This window comes from Notamacropus eugenii, chromosome 3 (genome assembly GCF_028372415.1).
Source record: "Notamacropus eugenii isolate mMacEug1 chromosome 3, mMacEug1.pri_v2, whole genome shotgun sequence".
Lineage (NCBI taxonomy): Eukaryota > Metazoa > Chordata > Mammalia > Diprotodontia > Macropodidae > Notamacropus > Notamacropus eugenii.
The window spans coordinates 330,598,577-330,622,836 of record NC_092874.1 but is presented as its reverse complement, the minus strand read 5'-3'; the positions used below and the strand labels follow the sequence as shown (position 1 = coordinate 330,622,836).

The window sequence follows — 24,260 nt, the reverse complement described above, 5'->3', positions numbered from 1 at the left end:
TAGATGACCACTTGAGTATAGTGGGGGATTCCTTTTGAATAATAAATTGGATTAAAAAGCTCTTTACTAAAGTTCTATGATTCAATGACTCTAGGCCTTGCCTATTTTTATATCCCAGCATCAGGGAATCTCTTCTGCTCAGGCTCAGTCAGTCTTTATTCTGTGATTCAGAGTCTATTATATCTCCTAAAAAATGCCTCTGAGTCACTGTCCACTATTGCTGTCCTAAGGTCAAATGGACTTAGCACTTCTGTATTGTGACATTCCCTCTGGGTCATATTCCCTAACCCCCTGTAAATTTGCGTGGACCCTTGTAGAAGGTACCTAGATTTCACAAAATCAGGGTGAGGCTTCTACTTTCCTGCCCTAGTTTAAAGCGGTTCCAGTGTGATGAATAAAAAAAAAAATCATTCTTTTGGGGGAACATAAAGGCACTTTGGTCCAAACCTTTAAACAGGCACTGTCTGTTGAGTTGTCTTGAAGAGCACATTCACATGTACTTTCCAAAGGCATGACCGCTTTCTTACTTTCCAACTGACTCCTAAACATCTGTGTTAGATTATTTTCCAGCAAAGTCATTTGCATTTCTCTCAGATGAATCATATTTGTTATTTTCTGCTCATGTTTCTCACCTCTTGAGATCCTTTTGTATTAGTTCTGAAACCCATTACTGATATCCACACCACCTCTCAATTTAGAACCATCAGCAGATTGCATCTACCCGGCTTCTTACAGACCATTAAACAAAGTAACTAGACCAGGCCTAACACTAGACCTGGGCTACACTTCTGTTACTTCTCCCTCAAATGGAGGAAAATGCACAGAGAAGCACCATTTCTTCAGCTTGAGGGACTTATTTCAAAATTCCAGAGTGCTCTAGTTTTCAAGGCTGAATAAGTTGAAGAAGTGCTTTCATTGTGTTTTAGAACACCAGAGATTTGCCAGTGCTGGATAGGACTGCGGGTCTGAAATCCTGAAACAGAGCCTAGCGTTTGTATCTCAGTGCCACATCCCTACACGTGAACTATGGAGTGCACCCTCTTCACTGGGGTTTGTCATCACAGCATCCTTTTCTGTTTGGGGGTATCTCTCAGTAAGGCCATGACAGACATCCATTTTCCCCCAAAGGAAATCCTTGCAATCCAGTGCAGAACTGAGATTTGTGGATGGTAGGAGTGGGAGGCAAAGGTGGTTAAGAGTGGCTCTGAAAGCAGAAATTCTGAGTGTTCAGTTGATGGAGTGATATTCACGGGAGCCCCCATACCTCCCAGACTTCACTGGGCCAGTAAGTGCCGGGCCTGGGTCTCTCCTAGTCACCCTCCCCCCGCCCCGCCCCTATTCAGGGCGATACTTTTAGGAACCTGGAGAGAAGAGCCACGAAGACAGCTAAAGTCTGCAATCGCAAGACGTGCAACCATTTCCAAGCAGCGCTCCCACGGAGCCCAGGGCGTGGGCGTCTGTGTGTGCGTGGGGATGCCTGCCTGAGTGGGTGGCTAGGAGTTGGAGAGCGAGAACAGAACAGAACCGTCCCTCCATAGGCACGGGCAGGTTCAGCACTCTGGAGCTGGAGGGGAAGGTAAGTGTGGAGGTGGGTGGGTCGCTGCAAGTGGTGTTCCCTTATTGGCTGGCTGCCGGACTCCCCCTTGTGGGAGGCTGGGCGGGCGGGGGCCCCGAGTGCTGCCGCAGCTGGCTCGGCTCGAGTCCCCGATTCCACGCCGGGGACATTGTTTGCGCCGCCGGTTCCCTTCGCCAGGACCTGGAGCCGAAGGGGAAGGGCAGCAGCTGCCGGAGCGGCCGCCGCGGCGGGAGGAGGAAGCCGTGGGGGAGGAGAGGAGGTGGCGGCGAGGGATCCTCGCTCTCCCTTTTTCTCTCCGTCCCTCCTTCTCCCCCTCCCCACCCTCTTTTCCCTCTAGTCTCTGCGCTGCCCGAGCCTATGGTTGGCTTCCGAGAGCAACTCCGGAGAATTCCGGAGGCTTCCCCCGCCCCAGGCTCCCCCTCCAGCTGCAGAGTTTGGGGGTAAGTGTTCCCTGGCCCCCGCCCTCCCCCCGCCGGCTGTTTGTTTTGCTTTGGTTGATCGGCTTGCTGGATTCTCCCGGGCAGCGCCTCCGGGGAATGGGGGAAGGCCCTGGCTTCTCGGAAACTCAGCCAGGAGAGTGGGGTCGGGCCGGCGTTGGTGGGGACGGAGCCTCCCCTACCTAGCCTGCTCCTCCTCCCCTCGGTCCCGGCGTCGGCCCGGGCTGGGTCGGAAACAGGTGGATTGGGGCGGGGGCGTGCCGAGGGGCCCGGGGAGGGAGGAGGTGGGCGTCTTGGCTGGGCTGGCCTCTTCTCTCCCCCTGCCGCGGTGCGGTGCGGTGCGTGTTTGCGGGGCCGTATTGTGTCAGTGCGATGGATGGGGCTGCTTCTGCTGCTGCCAGCTGCACGTCCTAGTTGACCCGGTAACGGAGGGGAAGGCATTGTGGAATGTGCCGCCACTGGAAATTGCCTTCCGCGGATCTGGGTTAAATGGGATCGCTGGGGAAGGAAGGTATACGGAGGGAGGGGTCACAAGGTGACCGTCGTGGCAGGGGCTTGACTAGAAACCGTACCTTCCTTAGCTGCTTTTGCCTCCGAAACATTTTCCTTCTTTGAAGAGACGCATTCCGCCCCCTGGTCCGGGTACGTTTCATTCTTAGACTGAGAATGGAGGAGACTGGTGCGTGTGCGTGTGTGGAGAGAAAGGAAAGGAGGAAGCTTGGCTGGGTCCTGTTCTCTCCCTGAGCTGATCTGGGAGGACAAAACACCTTTTAAACGAACAAACCGTCATTTAGATTCCGTGTGTACATAGCCACACACGGCAGGGATAGGTTCGGGACCAGATGTAAGTTGTTGGGTTTTTTTTTTTTTTCCAGCAGTCAGTGCTTAACAAAGGCGGTTTCTCTCCCCAGATGCAAGGTGCAAATGTTGCCCCGAAATAGCATGCAAAGCATTTTTGTTGTGTGATTGTAAAGACGATAAGGGGACAATCTGTTTCTTTTGTATTTTCTTTTAAAGGCTGGAAAAATAATGCATGAGGTGCCCACGAAGCCTTCGAAGATATGGTGATAACAGGTTTGGGAAGTGGAGCTGAAGTCGGTGGGGCTTTGGTGAGGACTGACAGCTTATCATGACGGTGTTCAGGCAGGAGAACCTGGATGATTACTATGACACGGGGGAGGAGCTTGGCAGGTACGGTAGGCACTGGGACTCCTGTTTCTCTGTTGAGGGGATGATGAGTAATACTGGGGGCCTTGGGGTTGGGAACGTGTGAGGCAGGCTAATGTAAGCTGGAGTACAATACACACCCTAGCTGAGGTTTCTCTAATAGCAGCTCTGCCCCCGTCCTTTCTAAAAGGGAGAATTGTTAGAAAAGAGATTTACTAGTCACAAAAAGGGTGGTTGGAGTTAGAGATAAGTGGCACAGTCTGCAGGAAACTGTCTAGTACAAGGTCACTCAGAAATTCATTGTTACATTTTGATGCAAAGTGTATTGACCAGTCCAGGACAAGTGCCCATCTAATTCCCAGTTTTAACATTCTGTCGTGTTTTGCCCATCTGCGACAGTAGGAAAGATTCTGAGGCAATTGCAGGTGGAGAATGCTATTATGTATGATTTAAACAGATTGCTATTAAATAATAGAGTGACTAACAAATAGTAGGTTAGCATTAAATAATTCTAATTAGTTGGATTTTTAAATATTTAATTTTATCCAGAGTTTGGACTTTGATTCCAGGAGCTGTGATTCTTCATGTAAAAATCTTTCTGGTTCAGTTTTTAAATTGCTTTCTTTTTAGGCATTTGTGTACTGGTATTTTCTTGAAGCTGATAAATCATCATCTGCATAGTAATGATGGGTGCAAACATCTGTTGATGGAGTTCGTTGATTTTTAACTTCTTCAAAGCAATTTGAAAATTCGGTTGTTGTGGTGTTTTCATTTGTCTCATTTGTGCAGCTATGTTTCAGGCAATCCAATAAAAAGCCCAATATCATCTTTTTATTCACACGCAGTTTGGATTTTGATTCACGGGGCTGTGATTCTTGATGTAAAATCTTTCTGGTTCAGTTTTTAAAATGAATTGATTTAGGGGTGTTTGTGTATGGTTATTTTTTTTTTTTTTACGTTGTTTAATCACCAGCCTTATAAGGGCCATAAGCTTTTGGGAGCTTTTGCCTTCACCTGGGTAAATAGGTAACCTTTGTATTTTGCACAAAGTTTAGGAAAGATTGTACATATTGTATCTCATTTGATCTTCACAATTACCCTGGAGGTTGGTGCAGTTTATTATTCTCATTTTACAGGTAAGGAAACTGAGGCACAGCAAGGTTAAATGATTTGCCCAGGGTCATAGAGCTAGCAGTGTCTGAGGCTAGATTTGAACTCAGGTCTTCCCAACTCCAAACCCAGCACTTTCCCACTGCATCATCTGTTGCTATCATGCATTTGGCAGAAAACCTCTTTCACCCTTTAAAATGAAGTCAAAAGAAGGTGCCAATGGTGTATGTGATGTGAGTAAAGAGAATGGAAGGAACTGTAAACTAAAAAAAAAACAAACTTGTATGTATAGTCATATATGTATTCATACACAACTCGACACTCAAAGTGAGTTTCCTTTATTTTCTGCAAGAGAATTGTAACCACACCTAGTCTAAACTACTTCAATGTAATTTCCCAAATTTACCTTTTTAATTAAAAAATGAAAAATAAAAGTAATCTATATAACCTTCCATAACCTTCTATGACTGCATGATCTGTAAATAACATGAAATTTTGTAGCCACACAATGTGGCAAACATTTATTAAGACATTCTTATATGTTTCTGAGAGTATGTTGCTAAATGTCATAAAACTTAGTGATCTAGGTTTGGAGCCTTAGACACAGGAAATCGATTTAAATAACTTTTTGTGAATACATTTATCAGTATTCTGTTCTGTGGGACTGAAGTATGCATGTGTATGGCATTGTAGGGATATGTGGTCAAAATATTTGGTTTGGCTTAAATAAAGTCATTTGATTCCTGTGGTTTTGCAGCAAGACTTGTGGTATTTTGGAGTGGTCCTTTGGGACTAAAAGGAGGTGAAAAAATGTGGCATTAGCTCATTTTGGTTAAAATGGCCTAATTTATAGGGACTTCTGTATTTGAAAGATATGACTTAAAAGCAGTTGAAAGCACAGTTTAGTAAAGATAAGTCTACTTCCACATTCTTTACGAAACCTGAATTTCCTGGAGACCTTTTGGTCATTTTTTTGAAAAAGTAAAAAAATGAGGCCCACCTATTAAGAGAAGTTTTATAATCTGTGAAAATGTATATGCTTACAGTTTTTTCTCATTTTTATGATGTGGTCATTTGTACTTCATCTTAACTCTGGAGAGTGTTTTTTGCATGTCTGCTGTGTGGGGCGTGTGGTTCAAAAGAATTTTAATTCAATAATTTTACTTTTGAGAGTAAAGTGAATGAATCTGTTGATTTACATGTACTGGATAGAATTCTGGGGCTTGGAGTCAAGAAGATGTAGACTCAAAACCTGCTTATGTTACTAGTGTCAATGAGGCAAGTAATTTAATCTTACCTTTGAAATGCAGTTAATAACTCTGGTACCTACCTCACAGACTTATTGAGAGGCTCAAATGACATCGTATGAAAATATATTTTGCTAACTTTACAATTCTATACGAATGTCAGTTAATAATAAAAATAATGACTGAAGTAGGGGGTTTAGAAAGCTATGCATTGGATCTGTTTTGGAATGGTAGACTAGCCTGGAGGTAAAGTGATGGGCCAGATGACCTTTGATGGCTCTTTCAAACCCTGTAATTTTTTATGTCTGCACTGCAAATAACTACTTGCCCAAAGCAAGAAAAGATTTATTCTAAATGTGTAAGAAAGCATATTGGTTTCATAACTGTGTACTTCAATGGAAGGCAGAAAGACATAAGTTGGGGGTAGAGGAGGCAAGGTAGAACAGTAGGAAAAAAATTACAGGTATTAGTGGATTGCTAGTGTTGGCAAGTCTGTTTTAAGTTGCATATTATGAGTTGCTTGTTCATAATCTAAACGTGAGCATGTAGCTACAATAAAGTCATGTGAACAATAATTGCCTTCAAAATGCTCTCCCTTCTTCCAGCTACATAGCTATATCTTACCTGTCTTTTGATGCTGCACTTTTACTCATAAATCCACTTGATTCTATGGTGATTTCTACATGCAGCCATGAGGTATCATTTCTGCATTATTTAATTCTTGTATTGATCAATTTTATGTGTGATCTTCTACCAAGAAGATAAATAGTTTAGGGATAAAACCTGTTTGTTTGTTTTTTTAAAGGCTAAAGGCTAGGCCAATGTAACAAGCCCTGGAAGATATTACTATGTTGAAAAGACTTTGAATATTGTTGCTCAGTTGTATTCTGTTGTATCTCTTTGTGACTCAGTTGAGTTTCTTTTGGCAAAGTTACTAGAGTGACTTGGCATTTCCTTCTCCAGCTCAATTTACAGATGAGGAAACTAAGGCAAACAGGGGTAAGTGACTTGCCCAGTATCATAGTTAGAAAGTGTCTCTGGCAGGATTTGATCTCAGGAAGATGAGCCTGACTCCAGGCTCAGCACTCTGTCAGCGCCACCTAGCTGCGCATTAACACAAGCTTTGAAAGATATTACTACCTTGAAAAGACTTTGAGTATGGACTCAGTGACACCTTCCTAACTAAGTTAGAAGGTTGGCTGACCACCAGGTAGTGGATTTCTTTGATTACAGTAATTCATGCATAGTCTACAAAACCATAGAGAACTTCTCATTTTCATCAGGGGAGGATGTTCCCTTCCCCAATAGAACTGTGCATCCTTGAAGGATTCACTGAAGTAATTTTGTATCCTTTTCTCCTCAGATATAAATTCCTCCCAAATTCTATGTTGGCATTTGCATCCTCCATCCTGTGCTTTGTACATAACTCTCACTCAGCAGATGAATGCATGGGTAAACATTGATGGATCCTGTAGTACTTTACCTTTACAAAACTCATAGATCCCTTCTTTCCAAAACTTTGGAGATAGTTGTTTTTAATGATGGTAACAAACTTAGAGAATTATCACAGCTTTACTTCTTTTCTAGATTCATTTTTCTTTTGGAGGTTATATGGTTAGACTAATGAAAATACAAAAAAAAAAGACCTTTTTAAGCAAAAGAAATTGTTTATTGACAAAAATCTTCTATTAGTGAGATATAAAACTGAAACTAATAACTCAAGTTTAAAATCTTAGTTTGACATAGATTTTATAAGCATTTTAAGTAAGTGACAGTCATTTAAGGTAGCTAGGTGGCACAGTAGATAGAATGCTGGGCCTGTGGAATTAGGAAGACCTGAGTTCAGATTTTGCCTCAGATGCTTATTAGCGGTGTGAATCTAGGAATCACTTAACTTCTGTCTGCTTTAGTTTCCTCATCTGTAAATAGGAATAAGAATAGCAGCTACATTCTAGGGTGGTTATGAATCAAATGAAATGATATTTGCAAAGCACTTTGTAAATTTTAAAGCACCATATAAGTAAAAATTTAAAGAGCTATATAAGTAGTAGTAGTTGTAGCAGTAGTAGTAGTAGTAGTAATAGTAGTAGTAGTAGTAGTATTATGGTATTATACCATGTCAGCAACTAAGTAACATTTTTCAGTTTGTTTTAAATCCTATTTCTGATACTTATTATCTGTATGACCTTGAGCAAGTTATTTAAACTTCTCTGAGCTTCTTCATCTGTAAAATGGGGATAATGAGAGCCCCTATCTCGCAGGGTTGTTTTGAGGATCAGAGGAAATAGTTGTAAAACACTTTGAAAATCTTAGGATGTCGTGCCACTTGTTAGCATTTTATGCTCAACTGACAGGATTGTAGATTTAGAGCTGAGAAGGACCTCAGAAGTAATGTATTCTATCTCTCTCCTTTTAAATATAAGAAAACTGAATCCTTCAGAAGTGTCATACAATAATGAGTGGAAGAGAGTAGGTTTGAACTCAGAGCCTCTGGTTCTTTCCATTATACTGCATTGCCCCTAAATGTACACTATTACTTGTATTAGAGGGGTGTGTGTGCATATGTGTGTGTGTGTGTGTGTGTGTGTGTGTGTGTGTGTGCAGAGTCTTCAAAGAGTTCGACTCAGATGTGTTGTCTAATCTAGGCAAATACCATTTCAATTATTTTTAAATGCTGCTAGTACCATCACACTTTAATAATAGTTTTCAGGTATGTACAAGGATAATATAAGGCTGTCAATGAATAACAGTTTTTTTGATAACCAGATGGGAAGGAACGGGCTTGAACTGTATTGGAGGAGAGGTTGTGGATCATTGAAAAGTATTTATTAAGCACCCACATACCTTTAGGCTGCACAGGGTGCTGAATAGTCTCTTCATTAGGTACTCTCTCTCCTTCATAGGAAATTAAAATCTGATGCATCATTGGGTACACATGTCAAGATGTAAAAGGATAAATAGTGCAAAAACATTGCATGAATACTTACGTTCCATAAATAAATATTTACATTTGGGAAAAATTTTTTTCTCTCACATGTTGATTTCATGTATTGTATTTTTAGCTCCTTAGGAACAGAGACTATGCCTATCAGTAATAATAATAATAATATATAGCAGATGCTCAATAAATCCCATAATCACAGAACGTCAGAATTGGAAAGGACCTCAGAGGCTATCCAGTGAGACTACTGTAACAGTAATCCCTCTCTACATTAGCCATGTCAGATGTTCATATAACCTTTTCATTAAAGAGCTTGGGTGAGGGGGAACCCATGAGCTCCTGGAGCAGCCCACTCCATTTTTGGATAATTGTTAGGAAGTATTTCATTTTGGTGAGCAAAATTTTCTCTTCAGCTTTCATTGATCATTCTTGGATGTGTTCTGATGTTAAGCAGAACAATCTAACCCTTCTTCAACATGAGTTTTTTAAATATTTGAAAAAAAGTTATTATCTGACTCTTATCCCTGGCACCCTCTCTCAAGGTTGTCACGAGAATGAATTTTGTTGTTCAGCCATTTCAGACACGTCTGACTCTTTGTGTCCCCATTTGGGCTTTTTTGGTAGAGGTACTAGAGTGGTTTGCCATTTTCTTCTCCAGCACTTTTTGCTGATGAGGATACCAAAGCAAACAGGGTTAAGTAACTTGCCCAGCATCACATAGCTAGAAAGTTTCTGAGACTGGATTTGAACTCAGGTCTTCCTAACTCTAGGATGGGTGCCTAAATGAGATAATAATTGTCAAGCATTTAGCACAGTGTCTGACACCTATTATGTGCCATGGAAATGTTTATCCTTCTCCTTCTCCTCCTCATTAACCTTATTCCCCACCCTTGCCCCCAATCTTTTCTCCTATTCCTTCAGCCAGTCCTCATATGGCATGACATTGAGCCCTTTCTGCACTGTCCTGCTCACTGCTCTCACTTTCAGTTCTACCAATTGCTATTATTTCTCCTATGATTTCACATTTTATACTTGTTAATTAAATGATGATAGTAGTAACACAAAAGCTGAGGATTCTGCATTCCGCATGTGGAGCAGTTCAATTCAGAAATGCTTGTGAAGATCCTCTAGTGGCTTTCACAGTTGTAGACTTACATTTCTAACCCCAGGTGAAAATGTGGGCTTGGTAAGACTAGATGCGAGTTCAGTTTATATTTATTCCTGTAAATATAAAAATGGATAAAAGCATATGCTGTCAATAAGGGGTCAGTGTGTTATCTTTGTAGATGAACTGCAGTTCTATCTTTTCACTTTTTGACCTGAATGTTCCATTATTCATCGAGAAACTCAACATGTCAGAAATAGAGCTCATTATCTTTTCTTCATACCCTCTCCTCATCTGAACTTCTCTGTTAATATTCAGGGCACAAACCTTTTCCATGTTTGTTGTTCAGTTGTTTCAGTCATGTCATGACCCTGTTTGGGCTTTTCTTGGCAAAGATGCTGGAGTGATTTGCCATTTCCTTCTCAAGCTCATTCTCTCTACGTTTTCCATGTTACCCAGGCTTCAAGCCTCAATGTCATCCTTAGCTCCTCGCTCCCACTTGTTCCACATATCCAATCTGTTGCCAAATCTCTTTGTTTTCTGGCATCACAATATCTTTCATATATGTATGTCACCTTCACACAATCATTTCCCTAGGTCAGGACGTCATCAACCTTTGCTTGTGTTATTGCAGCAGCCTTCTCATTACGCTCTCCTCTCTAATCCACCCTCCATTCAGATGCCAAAGTGATTTTCCTAAATCATAGGTCTGCTTATTTCAACTCACTATTCAAAAAGCTTTGGTGTCTCCCTGTTACCTCTCAGTAAAATATAAAGTCCTCATTACTACCTGTCCCCTTGCTAAACTTTTAGTCTTCTTATACTTTATTTTCCTTCACATACTGAATAATCCAGCTGTGCTTTTCTACTCTCTGTGCCTTTTACATAATGCTTCTCTCATCTCTATTTCCAAACTTGCTTTTCAGCTCCCTTAAAAATTCAGCTCAGATCCCATCTTCTGTAGGAGGCTTTTCCCAGTCCCCTCCACCTCCTAGTACCTTCCACTGTAAGATTACCTTCAGTCAATCTTGTATATAGCTATTATCTCTGCCATATTTTTTTAATCTTTATATCTCTAGCTCTTAGCATAGTGCCTTTGCATATACATAATACACATACTAGGTGTTTAATAAATGCTAGCTGACTGATTGACTTTACCAAAAAGGGAGCTTCTTGAAGGCATAGTCATTTTTGCTTTTCTTTGTATCCCTTGTACTTAGCACAGTGCCTGGAACATAGTAGGTGCTTAGTAAATGCCTCTTGATTCACTTGATGACTGAATTGTAGAACTTAAGAATTGGAAAGGATTTCAGAGATGGTCCAATCCAATCTGTTTATTTTGTGAGTGAGTAACCTCAGGACCAGAGAGATTAAGGGTCTCATCTAAAGTAACACAACTAGGTACTATAAGCAAAACCTAAAGCCAGGTCTTACGGTTTTCAACATTAGGCTCCTTTTTATTGTACTACTCTAAAAAAATTATATTCATATACATATATATGTTTAGTTTTTAAAACATATCTCCTTGCTTTTCCATAATTCTGTGATTTTTATCTTTAGTCAAAAGCCGAAATAAAATTGATCTTTCACCTAATGCAGCCCCTGATTGCCCCTGCTATGATAGTTACTGTGGGAAATAAATAGGAGCCAGCATACCTGCAGCTTTTAATTTTCTCTCTTGTTGAAGGTGGTGTGACTTGGCATTTTAAGCAGACTATTTCACAAATCCTTTACTACAATTTTGCCCTTCCTCCCTTTTCCCAAAGGGCTTGTTTCCTGCAGTTTTAAATGGTATTAGTATGCAGCATGCATTGCATGATCTGACTCCTGAAGTTAATATCTTAACTTAAAATAAAAATATGCCTTTTGTAATTATTTAACCTTTGAATACCAATAATCAGTTAGGCTTAAAATGCATAATTAGAAATGGTCTCTGCCCAACTGGCCTCTCTTCTAAATAATTAACAGTTCTCATTTTATTTTATTTTATTACAGAGACATCAGGATACATATTCTAGGCTTCATGTGAATTTTTTTTAAAAGTGGAGACTAATATCTAACTTTGCTTTGTAATGTAGTGGTAAATCATCAAAATAAGATTCAACAGATTTCTTCCCTCATAAAAATAGAGTGGGAGTGAATTTTATTACATAGCATTTTAAGTTTTTGAATTCAATTTATCACTTTATTAAAAGTCTTATTTCTAGAATCTTAGAGATGGTTAGGACCTCAGAGGCCATATGGTGCAACCAAAGTCTTCTTTATGATATGCCTGACAAGGAAGTGACTACTTGTACCCTTTTTTTGAGACCTCAGAGAAGGGGAAATCTGTAGGTAACTGAACAAGCCTTACCACTAGAAGGACTTAAGAGTGTCAATTGATGCAGCAGTTGGTTTGGTCTTTTAAGATATTTTTTAAATTCTGGCCTTTTCATTATTATCAGTCATTCATAGGAACTGCTATGGATGTGATTCTGGGGAATAAATAGGAACCACTTTATTTGCAGCTTCTCACTTTTATATCAACTGTGTGGTAGATGCAATATGTACTGGGGCCACTGTCAAGGACACTGTTACACTTCCTTTCTGTTAAATGTTATATGATTGACGTCTTTCTGATTTTGTTGCAGCCCTAAGCCTGAACAACCAGGCCAAGTAGAGACAAACTTCACCCTGAACACTAACCAGCACTTCTTAAACCCTATGGGGCTTGACCCACAGTTTAAGAAGCACCAAAGAAGTCGTGAGTGGAAAAAGTTTAAGAAGCTTTGAACTCGACCATTTTATTTTTAAATAGCTAATTGTTAGTAAAATTTTCCTTATATCAAGGTTAAATTTGTCTTTCTACAACTTATACTCCCTCTTCTTAGTTGTGACCTCTGGGGCAAAGCAGACTAAATCTGATTGTTCTTCCATATGACAGGTCTTCACAAAACTGAAGACAGATATACTATCCCTTCTATTTTCTTCCCCAGTCCAGTTTCTTTAACTTGTCCTCATGGAGTAGAAACTGAAAGCTCAGAACCATGATGATGGCTCTCTATTGAATACTCTTCAGCTTATTAGTGTCATTCCCAAAATGTCATGTCCACCATTGGACACAATCCTTCAGATGTGATCTAACAGTTACAGTATAGTGGGACTATTGTCTGAATGCTATACATCTCTCAATTTGCTATAGAATTAGCTTACTTGGGTGCCATATCATCATATCATATTGACCCACAAGATCTTTTTCAGGTGAACTTTTGTATAGCCACACCTTCCCTATCTACTACTTGAGAGTTTATGTTTTTCTTAAATCACACATGAGACTTTTTATTTATACTTGTTAATTTTTTTTCTAATTGCATATGAGCCAATAATCTAGAGTCTGAGTATATTTCTGAATCCTGACTTTATCATCCAGCTTGTGAGGTATCCCTCTAAACTTTGTGTCATCTGCAGATTTCATAAGCATCTCATTGAAGTCTTTCACCAAGTCATTGATAAGAATACTAAAGAGCACAGGGAGAAGCATGGAGTCCTGCAGCACTCACATAGAGACCTCCTTTCAAGTTAATATCCAACCATTAATGCCTATTCTGTGGATGTGACCAGTTAGGACAATTCTGAGTCCACTCAGCTGTGCATCTTTCCAACCAGTGGCATTATCCTGATCTACCAGTAGAGTAAAACTGTCAACAAAGACAATTGATTTGACATGACCTATTCATGATAAAGCTGTGCTGATTTTTGGTATCAGGTTTCCTTTTCTAGACGTCTGCTAACACTTAATAATATGTACCAGGAACTGAATTCAGCCTCATTGGTTTAGGGTGTGTACCTTCCATTTTTTTCCCCTTTCTGAAAATCAGGGCAGCATTTTCCTTTCTCCCATCCAGCAGTGTCTCTCCAATTCTCCATGATCTTTCAAAGATCAGTGACAGTGGCTCAACACTCACATGTGCCAGTTCTTTTAGTTCCTTATATTTTCTGTACTTCATCTAGGCCAGTCAATCAAATAGATTTTATTTTAATTAGGAGAGAATCTGAATGATCCTTCTAACTGTTACTTTTCAGTCATGTCTGACTCTTTGTGACTCCATGCACTGTACTATTCATGGGCTTTTCTTGGCAAAGGTACTGGAGTGTTTTGATATTTACTTCTCCAGTGGATTAAGGCAAGTAGAGTTTAAGTGACTTACCCAAGATCATACAGCTGATAAGTGTCTGAGGCTGAATTTGAACTTAGATCTTCCTGACTCCAGGCCCAGCACTCCATCTATTGTGATATGTCACTGTCTCAACTAGAATTTATTAAGTGTGTATTATGTAACAGTCAATTTGCTAAGTACCACAATTGCAAAAAAAAGGCAAAAAAACAAAACAAAACAAAAACAATACTTGTACTCACTGAACTCAGTCTAATAGAAGAGACAACGTGCAAGTAAGAAATATATAGAGTAAATTAGGTGTAATCTTAGAGGGAAGGCATTAGCATTGAAGGACCAAGAATTGCTTCTTGCAGAAGGTAGGACTTTAAATGAGACTTGAAAGAAGCCAAGGGAGCTAAGAATGAAAGCATTTCGTGCCAATGAAAATTCATGATATCAGGAGAGAGGGTGTCTTGGTCAAGAAACAACAAGGAAACCAATGTTGCTGGATCAGAGAGTCCATGGAGGAGAATCCAACGAAAGAACAAGAATGGAAAAGTTGAAAAGGGCCAGGTTATGAAGGATTTTGAAAGCCAAACAGAGGATTTAATATTTGATCTTGGAGGTGATAGGGAAGCACTGGAATTTATTGAACAGCAAAAAGGGGAGTGTGTATACGATATAGTCACATAGATTAAATCTAGGCCAGATAATCATGTATATTTAATTCTGTATTAGCCATTTTTTGTTTAGGCTTTTTCTGGATGAAAAATAGCAAAGAAAAGTTGAGCAAATATAATTTCACTCCATTCTTTGGTTAGTGTAATTCTGCATGCCAGGAACTTTAGCTGTATCCCTTTGTTTCTCCTTTTTTCTTCTGTATAATTTAAAAGCAACCCTGTCTATGTTTCTTATCCTTAGTTTTCCGTACTCAAGAGAAAGTGTGAATGGAAAGGTCAAATGCTGTAGAACTATTAAGGACACCTAAGACTTTGAAAAGTCCTCCAGATATAACAGTTTGGAGGTCATTGATGACCCTAGAAGTGATGATTTTGTGGAATAGTGGCATCAGAATTAAGATTACCAGGGGTTGAAGCAGTAAATGAGTGGTGAGAAAGCAGAGGCAATTCTAATAGCTCTGTGATGATGAGAGATATAGGATTATCGTTTTGGAGAATGGCGAGGTCAAAAGAAGAATTTTTTTAAAGAAAAGGGGATGACCTGAGCATATTTGCTGGCAGTGAGAAAGGAGATAATAGAGGTAGATTGAAGATGAGGGAGGGGGAATAATTCAAAGGGTAAACTCCTAGAGTAATGGGATGGAATAGGATCAATGGACAGTTAGTCTTCTCAAGTGGAAGGACCACAGTCATCCTCCAAGACTGGAGCAAATGAGGTGATGATTGGTGAAAAGAAAGAGGTTTTAAGATGTGAGGATTTAGAAATGAGAGATTGTGATCAACATAATGGCTTCTAAATAAAGTGGTAAGACCATGTGCTGAGGGAGTGAAAGGTGGAATTTACTCCCTTGAGAAGAGAAAAATGTACTTGTGAAATAATTTATTACAATCAATTTTTTTCCTGAATAAAATAAATATGCAGGCTCCAATCAAGTTATGCATTTATTGTAGAAAATAGGTTTTTTTATATTGGAAAAGAATTGAATCTTAAACTTAATGTCTTATTTTTTGATCTAGTCAAAACCATGTAATGTATTCATAACTTCCACTTTTATAGGTGACATTCAATAATAGTTTTCATGTTGTAAATCATACTTTTGGTGTTTTAATTTAATTTCATTTTTATTCAGACCTTAGTGGGCATTTCTGTCTGTATCATAGGAGAGGATTATATATGAAACTGCAAATATCTGTTTTAGGTAACATTTTCTTCTAAAATTTATAGTAATTTTTAAAGCTGTCTTGTCTGTGATTCCTTCTGTTCTTCCTTTTTTGTGAGTGGGGGGAGTATAACTACCTCTTTCCTTTCCCAACTCCCTTTTCAAAATGGAAAATAAAACAAAATTCTTGTAACCAATTTGCATAGTCAAGCAAAACTTATCCTTATCCAAAAATATATATCTCATTATGCATCTTTAATCTAGCAGCCCTCTGTCTGGAGATGGGTAAAATACTTTATCATTGGTACTCTGGAATTGTGGTTGGTCATTGAATTAATCAGAATTCTTAAGTCTTTAAAATTGTTTGTCTTTACAATGTTTGTTGTTATTGTATAAGTTGCTTTCTTGGATCTTCTCACATGACTGAATAATTTCATATAAAACTTGCCAGGTTTCTCTGAAGATTTTCCTTTCATACACCACAATTTATTCAACCATTCTCCACTAGATGTGTATCTCCTTTGTTTCCAATTCTCTGATTCCACAAAAATGTATTAGAAATATTTTTATATGTGAGTTCTTTTCCTCTTTCTTTGATGTCTTTGGGGTATGGATCTCGCAGTGGTGTGCTGGGTCACATTGGCATAATTTACTGCCTTTTGGAACAATTTCAAATTGCTTTGGAAGGACCAATTCACAACTCTGCCAGCAGTGCATTGATACGCCTGTTTTCCCATCACCCCTCCAACATTTGTCATTTTCCTTTTATCATCATCTCCCCCCAATAATGAAGGGTATGAGGAGGTCCTTCAGAGTTGTTTTAATTTGCATTTGATCATACTTTTTTTCTTTAAAATGAGTAAATAAAGTATTATTTCCCTTCTGCATGGAGAAAGAAGAATGAGAAGTTAGGTATGATGGCACATGCCTGTAAATCTAGCTCTGGAGTGACTGAGGGTAGTGGATCTCTTGAGCTAAAGAGTTCTGGACTATAGCGGGATAAGTTCATTGAGTGTTCAAATTAGACATTAATTAGTATGGTAAGCCTTCTGGGAACAGGGGTGGATTTTGGGGCATGGAGAGAGAGGCACCAAGTTGCCAAAAAAGCTCTTGTGCTGATTAGAGTGGGGCAGTTCCCAAAGTAACCCAGAGCATGATAGGGAGATGTAGTCTTTAAAAGGAAAAAAAAAGGAGAAAAGGAAAAGACAAGTGCTAAAAAGGGTAGTTTCTAGAGAGTTGATACAGATTTATTGCTTCATCTCCTATTCCAATCTGAGAAATGGTGCGTTTCATTTATCCATTCTATGGAAATTCAGTACCCTCTGTTTTTCCCCAATCAGTTGGGAGTACTCTGGTAAAGGGGGAGGTGGGGAGAGAAAAGAAAAAGCTTTTTTTAATTCAATATTTTATTTTCCCCAGTTACATGTAAAAACAATTTTTAACATTCATTTTTAAAACTTTGAGTTCCAAATTCACTCCCTTTCTCCCTCTTCACCCCCCTCTTTGAGAAGGCAAGAAATTTGTTAGGTTATACATGTGTAGTCATGCAAAACATTTCCATAAGTCATGTTGTGAAAGAAAACATAGGTGACCCTCCCCCAAAAATACCTCAAGAAAAATACATTTTAAAAAAGTGTGTTTCAATCTGTATTCAGACAACATCAGTTCTTTCTCTGGAGATGGATAGCATTTAAAATAAAAAGCTTTTTGAATGGAGAAAAGCAAACTTTTAGGGGAAATGCTTAATGGACTTAGAAGTTTCAAGCTGATTTTACTTTGCTGAAGGGCAAAGATGAATTGTGATTATATACATGTAGTGGAAAGGTTAGTTTGTTTTTTAATAATGATAATAGAATTTTGAAATATTTGATTATATAAGATCCAGAGTCCAGATGTCCTTGAAAATTCTGTAAACTCAAAAAGTACTCAGCAGCTGTTTCCTGAAACTGAAAACAAAACTAGCAAGTCATGAAATACCAGAGTCACAAAGGACCCATATTTTATTGGTCTCCTTTAAATTGGCATAATTAAAAGCATAGCCTGCTGGGTGTTTCCACTGTAAATGTGAGAAACTTCCATAAATTTAAGCAATTCAGGAGGTGTACCTTTAGGTAGGGATCATGCTACAGTCCTTCTCAGACACTCTAAACACAAATAACCAGTCCATGTATTAGTGTTAGCAGTCAATGGAAACCTTTCAGGCATTGGTTTCTCTAATTGCAGATAAAGACTTTATTTCCCTAAATTTGTTGTTTGTCTTCAGTTGTTTCAGTTGTATCTGACTCTTAGTGACCCCATTTGGGGTTCTCTTGCCAAAAATAATGGAATGGTATGCCATTTCCTTCTCCAGCTCATTTTTACAGTTGAGGAAACTGAGGTTATTAAGTGTCTAAGGCTGGATTTGAGCTCAGGTCTTCCTGACTCCAGGCCCTGTGTTCTATTCATTTTACCACCTAGCGTCCCATTTTTCTAAATGGTATACTTTAAAGACTATATATTCTTTTTTAAAAAATTTATTTATTTTTAGTTTTTAACATTCATTTACATAAGTTTTAAGTTTTCTCTCCCTCTCTCCCCAAGACAGCATGCAATCTGACATTGCCCTACATATACATTCCTGCTAAACACATTTTCATATTAGTCATGTTGCATAAAAGAATTATAGTGAATGGGAGAGACCATGAGAAAGAAAAAATAACACAACAAAAAAGAAAATAGTCTGCTTCAATTTGCATTCTGACTCCATAGTTCTTTCTCTGGATGTGGATGGCATTTACCATCAATGAATCCTTTGTTTGGAATTGTTTTAGGTCCTTGCATTGTTGAGAAGGGCTAAGTCTATCAAAACCAAGGAATATGTATTCTAAAGATGGCAAAACTGCTATACATAATAGAATTATAGATATAGATCTGGGCAGAGACCTTAGAGGCCATTAATTTCAACTCATTTTACAGATGAGTAAACTGAGGCTAAGAGAGGTTAAATGACCAACCACTAGACAGTCACGTAACTATTAACTGAAATAGCAAGGAATGTTGTGATTTTTAAAAGATGGCAGTTATTTTTAGTAGCAGTTAGTAATAAGTTGGAATTCTTGTCCAAAACAAATTTGAAGCTACACTTGTAAAATGGTGATATGCAATGTAATGCTCAACTGAAAAAATGTGTGTGCATGCTCATGCATACACACACACACACACACACATATGCATATGTAAATTGTAGTTACTTGACTCTACTAAAACCATACCTTGGTGTCCCTGGATTCTCAAAGGTGATAACCAACTGTGAATGTTACTTCAGATACATCCTCCCAAACTGGAAGGGTTCTGAGTATGAGCTAAGCAACAGACTCTATTTTTATTTCTTTTGTCTGAGGGCTGACTTAGCCATCCAGAATTTAGAAAAGTTCATCTATGGAAGGTTAGAGGCCAGATGATTTGAATCTTTTTAACCACATCAATTCATGTTGAACATTAAATCATTTACTAAGGTATTGGTGGGGAAAAAATGTATCCCTAGCAACAAAGTCCCCAGGTGGAAGATATTTTGAAATGCTGTCATTCAAAGTTCATGAGACACCATCATCTTATTTTCTATCCTACTTTATAAATTATATTAAGAGCACTAAAAGACAGAGGTATGAGGGAATCAACTAGGACAATGGGAATATTTTCTAGTGTGGAACGGTGCAATAGAAAGGGAAAATAGAATATGAGCTTAAATTTATTTTCCCTTGATGTTTATGAAGGCCATGAGAATCTATTAATGAATAAGGGGGACCAAAAAAATTTAGTGTAAGTGATTTCATTCTTCTAGGTTTGATTCCACCAGACATCTAAGTAGTACCATGGATAGAGTGCTGAATTTGGAGTCAGGAAAGCCTGAATTCAAATCCTGCCTCAGAAACTTTTTGGATTTGTGAACATGGGCAAGGCATTTAAAATCTCTCAACCTCAGTTTCCCTTAACTGTAAAAAGGGAAAATAATAGCACCTGCCTCACAGAATTGTTTTAAGGATCAAATGACATATAGTGCTTTGCAAATCTTAAAATACCATATGAACACTAACTCATTTATTGATCTGAAAAGGTGTTTGTACCATTTGTGAGGAATAATATTAAGATAATTTCTTGTAGGCTTAATCATTTGAGATTTGATTAGGACTCTGTTTTTAAATTATTGAACACAGAAGAGAACTTGCATCACGTGCTTTTGATTTATACTTGACATGACCATACCCACACTCAGCCCTACTACTTGGAATGCTACCCATAGCATCTCTTTTTTTAAAGTTTTCTTGATGAGTTGTTTTTACATTGTATACATGTACAGGTTACTCCCTAACAAAAAACTAGTAATGCCATGATCTTCTATGGCCTTCCTCTCCAACAATTTTCTCTCTTTGTTTTACATGAAATCAATTTTTTTTCTTCTTTCACCCCTCGCCATCTTGGAAAAAAAAGAAAAGAAAAAACACATTTCTTTTTAAACTTTGCATAGCCAAATAAAACAAATTCTCTCAGAGACTACCTACAAAATTGGGTGTCTCATCCTGCATTCTAAATGTGTCAGATCTCTTTAATGGACAGTATATTTCATCATCAGTGCCTTGTAATCACAAATGGTCATTGCATTGACCATAGTTCTTACAGCTTTCAAAGTTGTTTCTTTTTCCAGTGTTGTTGTTATATAAACTCTTTTCCTGGTTCTTTTTATTCTCATCAATTTACAGAAGTTCTCAAAATTGTTTGTTTTTATATTATTGGTGTTATAAATAGGTCTTCTGATTCTGCTTACTTCATTCTGCCTCAGTTCATTAAAGTCTTTCTGTATGTTTGTCAAATCATTTATTCCCTCATTTCTTACAGCACAGTAGTAATCCATCATATTCATATACCACAGTTTTTTCAGCCATTCCTTAATTGTTCTCTTTTCTTTCCTTTCTTTTTCCTTCCATATGTGGTGTATCCTAATAAAAGCCCCCATTTGCTTTCTCCCCCTCAAATCTGTTTGGTTTATTCTGCTAAGTACACCTACTGCTGATTTCGACTCTATCTCTTTCCTAATCTTTTGGTACATGTCCATAGAATTCAGCTCCTTTTACCTTTTGTACTCTGCCATACCTTGCATTACCCAAACTGACCCTGTTTTATAGATTATTCTTAAGTCAGCATCAATAAGAAATAATTAATTGTTTTGGCATCTTGATGGACTGTGGATTGATTCTGACACTAATTCTATTTTGGTTGCCTGTAGGGGAACTAGGTGGCTTAGTGGATAGAGAACCAAATTTGAAGTCAAATCTGGTTTAGGATCTAGAGGTTTAGGGATCTAGATATAAGGGAATGAGTTTAGAATTAACCTGCTTATCTTTCAATGAAGGCAGCTTCAGACCAGGACAGGTCTGAAGGTTGAATGGATTAGTTTCCCTAGGATTGGAGGACAGGGTCCCTGAAGGTCCAGGTTAGAAGGTTCATTGTGGGGAAAGATGGGCAGTGTCAGGACATATGAGAAGATACCCACACTATATAGAAGATGACATCTGAATTCAGCCAAGAAGGAATTAAGGATTCCAGCTTCTAAGAGGGGGAAAGGTAGGAAGGGAATACATTCTAGGAATGGAGCTAGGTGGCTCAACGGAGAGAGCTCTGGACTAAGACTCAGGAAGACCTGAGCTCAACCTTCCTCAGACATTTAGTATCTTTGTCCCTCAGCAAGTCACTTATTTTCTCTCAGCCTGAGTTTCCTCATTTATAATTGGGAGATCATAGCACTCACCTCATAGAATTGTTATGAGCATATGAGCAAATGAGATAGCATATTAAAGCACTTTGTAAGTCTAAAAGTGCTTTATAAATTCTAGATATTGTTGTGAAGAGCTTAAATATAGAAAGAATGTGAAGGTGGAAGGTAAAGTTTGATGGTGATCCCATTGGATGGACTATGTACTCTTAGTTCCTGTTTTATGTGACTTGAGGTATTTGGGAAGATATTCAGAGAAGACAATGAGACTGTTATACTAAGTTGGCTGCTTGATCCTGTGAATAATTCTTTCCAACCAATCCAGAGAAACTTCCACAATTGTGCTGCAAGCTAGCGTACCCCAAGGCACCTTGGTCTAATCATCAGGGACTGAATTTTTAATCATGGGGAGAATATAGAGGATATATTTAGGCATTACCCCTTGGTCTAGGTGTGAAACTCCCTCTATACAGTAGCAAAATCTTATTGCCCACTGATGAAAACTTTGTTCTGGCATTGATGCTGGTTTCTTAACAAAGTAGGTAATTCCATTGAAAAGCTGACTCTCTTTATCCAGGGTGTCACTCAGCTAACCTCAAGTTGATGGTAAAGTTCTTGGTTACTTACTGCCTAGTTGATACATTGTTACTGATGAAGCTAACACCTAAGCTCATCCTTGGACTTAAATTTTAAAGTGAGCGGACTCTCTGCAACTTTTTCAGGAAAGTTCTCCCAGAGGTAGGAACAATGGAGAAGAAATGGTAGTGTGATGAATGATCTCCTGCACCAGACAGGAGCCAGAGCAAAAGGATAGGACCGTGTTGTGGAAGGAGCAACATTAGACCCTGCTCTTCACTAATGTGGAGAGGTTTTTGTACCAGACTGGCCCAGAGGAGTGGTGGTTTACTCTAAGAACCCTCAAGGCATTTTCTATTTTGGGAAAAGGATTTTTAGAAAAGGACAGTATAATAAATGAAGAGGACTGTGCAGGTCATTAGGAAGGTAGGGATCACCTGAAGGAAGGATTTTTGGTTTTACTTGATTCATTAACAGCATTTAGAATTTTTTCATTACTGCAAGTCTGCAGGATTCTACACATTTGGGAAAGAGGGGTAGTTTGCAGTGTGTGTAAAATATCTAAAATCTACCTACTGACATTTTATAGATGATAGATGTTATTTTCACAGTAAATCATGCGTTCTATTCTGATGAAAGCATTCAAAATTGTAAACTAAGCATTAATTAAGGGCCAGATATGCCATGTGATGATAACTGCCACTACTTCCCTTGTAGCAAAGACATCCAGCCCTCCCTCCCTCATCCAGCAGAGATCTGCAGCCAAGAGCCATCCCTCACCTTCACTGCTAATGAACATTTAAGGCAATTTAAATCAGGACTGCAACAATTAATCCCATTACACAAATACTGGATCAAACAGTATCTTGACAATAAAAAAAATGACCAATGCACACATCACTTGGGTAGTCAAGAAGAGAAGGTACTGCAAGGAACTGGACAGAAAAGATGCAAAGCACATGTTATGACCAGAACACTAGAGGACACCAAACGGTGTCCCTGGATGACATCTCTGAGCAAACCCCATCCTTGGGGGGGGGGGGGTGTCTTTACCTAGTAATCCTCCTTTATTTCTTTCCAATGAACATTTCATACTTTTGAAAAGGATACAGAAGCACATTAAATGAATGAGAAATACTGATCACTACCTGGCACTATTAAGGGGCATTACAGGTTTACTGGAAAACATGGGGCTATAGGAAAACTGCACTGAGCACTAGGATTCTGTGCTCTTTCATCTGGTGCTGCAATCTTAGATGACTTATTAAAAGTAAGTGGTGTCAGCTCAGTCTTTCCTCCTGGGGTTACTGGATTAGGCTTCTGGAGCTTGGCCTGTTTTTTCCTGTGATCCAGTTGTGAAAGTTTTCAACAAGGAGTTCTAGTGGGTTTCAGGCACCCAAGACTGAGTCAGGCATTAGTTTCCTGTTCATTGGTATATCCAGGGTTACTGGAAGCATAGCAGTGGTGGTGGAACCTGGGGGCATGCCGCTGTTTTCCCCAGTCAGTCTCTGTGACTGCTCCTTTGGCCATGCCATAGTCAGTCATTTCTGGAGTTCCATCTAAAGCAGCCTTAGTCACAGCCAAGGTCAGAAGGCCTCCATTCTTCATTCTTGAGGTGTTTGGTTGCAAGGTGACTGGAGATGGTTGAGGTCCACAAGTTCTGTTTCTACTTCAAATCAGTTTTTATAGAGAGATGTAGCTTTGGCACTACCTCCTGCCCATCCTCCAGCCAAAAAAAAGAGTTGCATCCACCTTCTTATCGCCCAAAAGCTTCCCCACGTTAGCAGTCACCTGGTTGACTAGCTCAGTGAAGGAGTTGGTCATTTTAACTACCATACTGGCTTTAGCTTTTTCATTTTCTAACATGTCAATACTGATGACCCACCAGGTTTTGGCTTAGAAAGCCTCCATGCGTTTGATGGCCACAGTGCCTTTGCCTCCATACACCAGCACATGTGCACATCCCCCACCCCACAGCTGCCATTATTCCCATCAGCCTGCATTGCTCCTCTGGCCTGTGAGTCTGTTTTCTTCTCTGGAAGTAAAGCTAAGACATCTATCTATCTATCTTTCTATCTAAATCTATCTAGATATAGATGTATGCTAAATTCTAATGTTTCTGAGTTGAGAGTGGAGAACAAAATGAGGAAAATTCCAATATTCTTAGGAGCATGATCCAAAGAATATGATTATTGAGATTCCCCCAGCATTGATCTTGATCCATAGGGAGAAGGGAGCAGAAAGAATTTATTTACTGCTAGCCAGTCACAATGATACTCAACTATATTCCACATGTGAACCTAGAGGTATAGTTTTTTTTTATTATTTTATTTATTTTCAGTGCTTCACAATCACTTCCATATAACCTAGATTTTTTCC

General features: G+C 39.0%; 1 protein-coding gene and 1 pseudogene across 6 annotated transcripts in view; one reads left to right on the top strand and one right to left on the bottom strand.

The window, feature by feature from the left end:
• Positions 1-1,347: 1,347 nt before the first annotated feature.
• The window catches only part of DAPK1 (death associated protein kinase 1), a 232,659-nt gene continuing 209,746 nt past the window's right edge, over positions 1,348-24,260 (top strand). For 2 of the 6 annotated variants that reach the window (XM_072596958.1, XM_072596953.1), the window contains exons 1-2: positions 1,651-2,016; positions 3,031-3,204. In XM_072596958.1, coding sequence (XP_072453059.1) covers positions 3,143-3,204 — 62 coding nt within the window. In that variant the 5' untranslated portion in view covers positions 1,651-2,016; positions 3,031-3,142. Of the gene's footprint in view, positions 1,577-1,650; positions 2,017-2,123; positions 2,253-2,569; positions 2,656-3,030; positions 3,205-24,260 lie in introns of those variants that run through there. The other 4 variants (XM_072596954.1, XM_072596956.1, XM_072596955.1 and 1 more) reach the window with 4 other exon arrangements.
• Positions 23,049-24,260, bottom strand: part of LOC140531130 (dihydropteridine reductase pseudogene) — a 97,816-nt pseudogene continuing 96,604 nt past the window's right edge.